At 35.8% G+C, this 6,035-nt stretch overlaps 1 protein-coding gene across 1 annotated transcript; it reads left to right on the top strand.

Annotated features, from left to right (window-relative positions):
• Positions 1–1,834: 1,834 nt before the first annotated feature.
• On the top strand, positions 1,835–5,583 carry LOC137189336 (uncharacterized). The gene is made up of 6 exons (XM_067599117.1): positions 1,835–2,078; positions 2,924–3,247; positions 3,610–3,867; positions 3,955–4,179; positions 4,312–4,422; positions 4,964–5,583. Exons 1-6 carry the CDS (start codon positions 2,030–2,032, stop codon positions 5,194–5,196), a joined length of 1,200 nt encoding a protein of 399 aa, XP_067455218.1. The 5' UTR covers positions 1,835–2,029; the 3' UTR covers positions 5,197–5,583.
• Positions 5,584–6,035: the final 452 nt, after the last annotated feature.

The following is a 6,035-nucleotide window of genomic DNA, read 5'->3' as shown; positions in this document are numbered from 1 at the left end:
TAATCAAATGATTATTAGCTGAACTTTAACAAATTACTATTAATTAACTTATTCAATGACTTATACATAACAATCACTTATGTTTCTCAATTTACATAAACTGTTTAACAAATTACAGACTCCACTTATTTACCGAACTAAACATACATAAACGTAACTTCGCTCCCACACCAGGAACATAACAGAGAAATGATGTGACACCACTGCTGGTCAACAGCATAGTGCAGCACAGTGTGAATGTCATTATTTTTGCACCTTGCTGCATGTTTTTCTTTAACAAATGAGGAACTGAAATAATCAGTAGATTTGAATAATCTTATTTCTTTGCCATGTAGTGAATGACAACAGCCACAACCATCACTCACACCAAGTGTTATATAAACAAAAATCTCTTAAGGGGAAGTTTGGTTTGACAGTTTTAATAATCCAAAGACTCGCTTGTGCTAAACTGTCTTCTAATCAATTTCCCCATAAGTACAAATAAACAGTCAAGATGTTGAACGGTTGTCATCACCAAATCCCAGTTTGATGGCAGAAAAATGCGTTGTTCAGTTTGTCAATAAATTTAGGAATCATGGCATATTGTTGCTTTCTTAACCTTATTTTTCAGTAGTTCATGGACATAAAATGAGGTCATTTCAATCAGGAGAGACTTTGTTTTTTTAAGTGACAATGACTTTATTGAACATGCATAATGAGATGAAAATGTGAAAAGTCTTTGGCGATTAGACGCCATCATGATGTCATCATATTCATAAGGAGGGAAGTTAAGGCATGAGTAGAAGAGGATATCCCCGATGGACTGTAGACACTGGTGGTGGTGATGAATATGGGAATATTGGGATCTGGATGATGAGGAGAGGAGCGGGCTTCTGGTGATCTCGGATCTGGCGCTGACATGATGAAGTGAAGGTGAAAGGGGCGGCGGATGGTTGTGAGAATTCGGCCTGAAATGACAACAACAGAGAGAAGAACAGATTTAAAGTTTGTCAGCTAAGACGTGATAGGCTGATAGAAATTGTGGCGGAATCTGATTTGTTAATTAAAAGTAATCCACCTAATCAGCTGATACAAGAGCAGGAGAAACGGTGAGAGAGAGAGAGAGAGAGAGAGAGAGAGAGAGAATGAGAATGAATGAATGAGTGATAAATAGTCTTCCTGCTTGAACTTATGCTAAGCTCCATTTGCCAATAGACATAACAACGTTCTTGTGGCTGTAGATTGGTTTAGAGATGAAACATTTTATGTGGTCTTATAAGGATATTATTGCAAATACCCTTTATTAAAATAAAGGCAACAAGTAAAGGACACAAGGGAATTAAATGGTCGATAAAAAAAGTCTAAAGCTATACAATATGCTGTTCTGCCACTGTATCTAGAGGATGATGTTTAAAAAAGTAACAATTATTGCATTATTGCTGCAAAGTGTTCAAAATCACAAGATAAAAACTCAAATGACCACACTGATATAAATGACTAAATGGTGTTTAAGTTGATCACAATCCTTCATTTTCAGTTAACATAATATTTAACTGTTTAACCTTCAGTGTTTACCTGAAATTTCTTCTTATGAAGCTTTTAAGTTGAACTGAATATTATTCTCCATCACTCAGATACAATATATGTCTTGCACTTTGCATATATTGCACTATGCCTTTTTCATGACTGGAGACTTTAATGATTAACCTGAATTTAAAATACAGTTTGTTGTGTTTTTATGAGCTCAACATGCTGTCGTAATAATGACCTGTCAGTGGGTTCATGTGAAGGCTCTCTGTCATGTTGGAGGTTAAAAAGAGAAGTAACACCAAGAACTGCTTCCTTTTTCCCGCTCTGCTTATAAAAAGATGAATAGAACCAACGCTCTGCTTGGTCAAAGTTCCCACACGTTCTCCTCTGAAGCCGATCACATACAGGACTGTATTTCAGGCTGTTCAGTGTAGGATGTTCATGTTTTCTATTCAATAAAGTAGAGAAGTTTGTCTGAAAGCTGCTGACTGGGTCAACAGAGGCTGAACAGTGAGGAGACATGGAAGCTGTGGTTGGACTGTTGGTGATGCTGCTCGGAGTCTCTCATGGTGAGCTGTTTCACTATTTGACACATTAATATTGGATTTAACATTATATGAATAACATGTTGTGAAACTATGACTTTTTATGCAGCTGTAGGATCAAGTCTGATCACTTTTATAGATAAATCCAGTTCTAAGAATCAATTGACAACTGCAGCAGTTTGAAACTGATGTTTCTGTTTCTCTTCGGTCCATCAGGCTTTTAAAAAATGTCACAAAAAGTTGTTTCTTAGGGCAATAGCAAATCTGGATATCAATTCCACATCCATGTGCATGTACAGTAAAAATTACAGTTATTATCTACTACAGGTGAATCTATTAAATTAAACTTTGAGGATAAATACACTTCTTCACTGAGAGTTTAGATATTTAAGTAAATAGCTAAAATAAACAACAAACAAATAAACAAACTGCACTCAGTTATATCATGCTTATAAAAACAGTATGTTTTTTTAATCGGAAGCACCATAGAAATGACTAAGACTTAAACTTAAGATGCATTATGCATTATTTAATACAAATTCTCCGAAAACATATAATTTTGTATTTTTGGAAAAGTTCATATCTCCAAAAATACATTTCTGTAGATGTGAAAAACATATTATGAGTTTGTAATGAATGTTTGAGGTTAATTTCGTAAAACTAGACTAATCTAATGACTAAATGTGACTAAATATTACTATTAGCTGACAGGTCCGTGTAATGCTAACTGTACTCGGAGAGAGACGGAGTTGTTTCTGTTTTAAAACATGAATATTTGCACCTGCATAAAACATTGTCACAGTCATTAATTTAGTTGAAACGGAATGACCACAATTGTGATAATTTTTAACTATTTTTCTATTTTCCAGGTGTTGAAACCCACTGTGATGGCAGACAGGATGGAGCTCAGTGTTATGGAGCTCTGGGAGGAACTGTGGTGCTCCAGCTGATGGACAACGCCTCAGAAATATTTAAATACCAATGGCAAAAAAACAAAACCTTAAAAATACTTAATGGGAGAAAGGATAAGATTGTGTCTAATCTGATGGCGGACAGATCCGTTTTTACTCCCAATAATGGAAAATTTAAGATAAATAACCTGATCAGGACTGATGGTGCTGAATATACCCTTCACATCTTTGATTCAAATGGACGTGAATCAGAACAGCGGACTCTTCAGTTGTCTATTCAAGGTAAATAACTACTTTTGCTATTATTAATCTTAAAATTTAATTTGTATTATTTACAATAAACCAAGAGCTTTATCATTTGAATTATAGATTAATTAATAAATAAAATACAAATGACTTTGGAAAATTAAACCAAGTAAATACACTTCAACAAATACACATACTACTATACAAATACTATTTCAACGTTTTACTTTTGCAAACAAACATTTCACATGAAATACTCAAAGTCTGCCACATAACTACAGTGTAGCATTGCATTTCCTGAATCATTTTATTCTGTACTTCTGTATATAAATTTACATTGTAAACACTGAATATGTTTAAGGCCACATTAAAAAGTCATGTGAGTGTGTTTCTCTCAGCTCCTGTGTCCTCTGTCCTGCTGGACTCTGAGTGTCTGTCCCAGGGAGAGATGAGGGTGTCCTGCTCCTCTGAGGGAGGGGACAGTCCTCAGTACAGCTGGACTCTGGATGGACACACACTGACAGACATTCAGCTCCTCTCTGGAAATAATGAGACCAACAACATCACTCTGAAACAAGACGTCTCAGGACGACTGGTCTGCTCTGTCAGGAATCACATCAGTAATGTCTCGAAAGAAGAGAAGATATCTACCTGTGGTAAGATAGAAAATAACTAGAAATCAGCTTGATAATTGATAATTACACTGTACATTAGTCACAGTTGATCTGTTTTTTTGTCCGAAGGCTTCATATTCATCAACTGCACCTTACCCGATGGGACAAACATATCACAGTGGGTGTTTTCAGCCAATAACACCCTGTGTATTGATCCAACAACAACCCCTACCATGATCACAGACATTACGGCCTCCTCTGTGGGTAAGGAGACTGGCATCACAGTGTCAATTAAACCCTCAAATCAAACTGTGACCAACTTCAGCAATGATGACCCATGGTACATTTACATTAGTAAGTAAAAACCAACTCATTCATGTCTTTTTCTCTTTTTGTCCTGCATATGTCTGCATAATAACACCTTTCATTAAGAACATGGTTACTGAAAGATCTGTGTTTCTCTTGTGTCTTTTATTACTAAAACAGAGAAGAATTTGCCAATTCTAGCTGGTGTCCTCTCAGCACTGGTAATTCTGTTAATGGTCGGGGTGGCAGTCGTCTGTCGTCAAAGGAAAAAGCAAAACAACAAACCTAAAGGTACAAAGTTTCTTTTTTCATCACCAAATTAAAATATCATTGTTTTTTGTCTACTTATAGATTAAAGGAATAGTTTGACATTTTAGGAAATACACTAATTTGCTTTCTTGCAGAGTTAGATAAGAGGATCGTTTCCACTATTCTCTAAATATGAAGTCAGCAGCAAGTTAGCTTAGATTAGCACAAAAACTGGAAACAGGGAAACAGCTAGCCTGGCTCCATATGAAGGTGTAAAAATCTGCCTACCAGCACCTCTAAAGTTCAGTGATTCATGTTATATCTTGTTAATTAGTGAACTTTAGAGGTGGGAGGATTTTTAACCTTTTTGACAGAGTCAGAATAGCTGTTTCCAGTCTTTGTGCTAAGCTAAGCTAACCGTCTCCTGGCTATCGCTTCATATTTAATGTACAAACAGGAGAGTGCTATTAGTCTTTTCAAGTCTACTGCCCAAAATGTCAAAGAATTTCCTTAAAAATCTATTGTTAGCACTGAGTATGTGTAGTCATGCAGTGTTTAATGTGTCCCTCCCTCCACTCTACAGAAGAAGATGACCAAGAATTGACCTATGCTGATGTCAAGATCATGGGGAGGCAGATGCATCAGAAGGCAGAGATGGAGGTGGAGTACGGCCAAGTCAAGTTTTCAGGGCGACCTCAGCAAACTACAGAGATGGAGGTGGAGTACGGCCAAGTCAAATTTTCAGGGCGACCTCGGAAAACTGTTCAACCAAAAGAAGATGAATGTGTGTACGCTAAGGTCCGTAACAGCAGGTGATATGCAGTGTTCAGCATTTTTACAAAGACTGCTGAAGGCAGATGGAGGAGGTTTTTGTTAAGATGCCTAAAGGTCTCTTATCTTTATTTCATGAGATTTTCAATGAGAAGAATACAAGCCATCAAAGCTCACAGATATTATTATTATTCATCATTTTTAATGTACTCCTGGGTTATGACTGGCATCAGTATGAAAACCTGTCAAAGGAGCTCAAACATTCAGGTGCATCATTTAAATCACACTGTGATGAATTTTTATAGACTAGTTTTGTATAATATTTAATATTTTCTTTAAATATATATATTTTCAAGTAGTTCCTGATTTATCCTCTTTTTGAACCTTTACATGATGTAATACATCCTTATTTTTACTCTTTTCTAATTTATGAGCATATTTGGGACTTAATCTCATATTTAGCCACACCTCTTCCCTCAGCTCTCTAGAAGACCAAAGATACGTTTGCATGTAATGTCTGGTCTCTTGAGAAGTTCACAGTAAGCATGAATTTGTTTCCATTACATAAACACTTTCGCTTTTTCTTAGGCATGAGATTCCATTCTTGCAATATTGTTTTATCATTTGCAGTAGATTTTTTAAGACTACATTATTACCTTTATTTATTACAGGGTGTTCATATGAATATGAACAGGTTGTGTTGTCCTGCTTACTCTTACATTAAAGTTACTTCATTGGGGGAATTTGTAGATGGAGATAACATGTAGTCATTTCATTACTAATTACATTATTATATCTCAGAATTGCCTGCAACTACAATGTATGGAGTTTTTGCTTCTAAGATTTGATTTCTTAATAAAGCGAGTTAGCAGAAAAAGAGGAAC

Source organism: Thunnus thynnus, chromosome 9 (assembly GCF_963924715.1).
Source record: "Thunnus thynnus chromosome 9, fThuThy2.1, whole genome shotgun sequence".
NCBI classification, from domain to species: Eukaryota; Metazoa; Chordata; class Actinopteri; order Scombriformes; family Scombridae; genus Thunnus; species Thunnus thynnus.
Note: the sequence above shows the minus strand (reverse complement) of the source record. Positions and strands in the feature narration are given on the sequence as shown.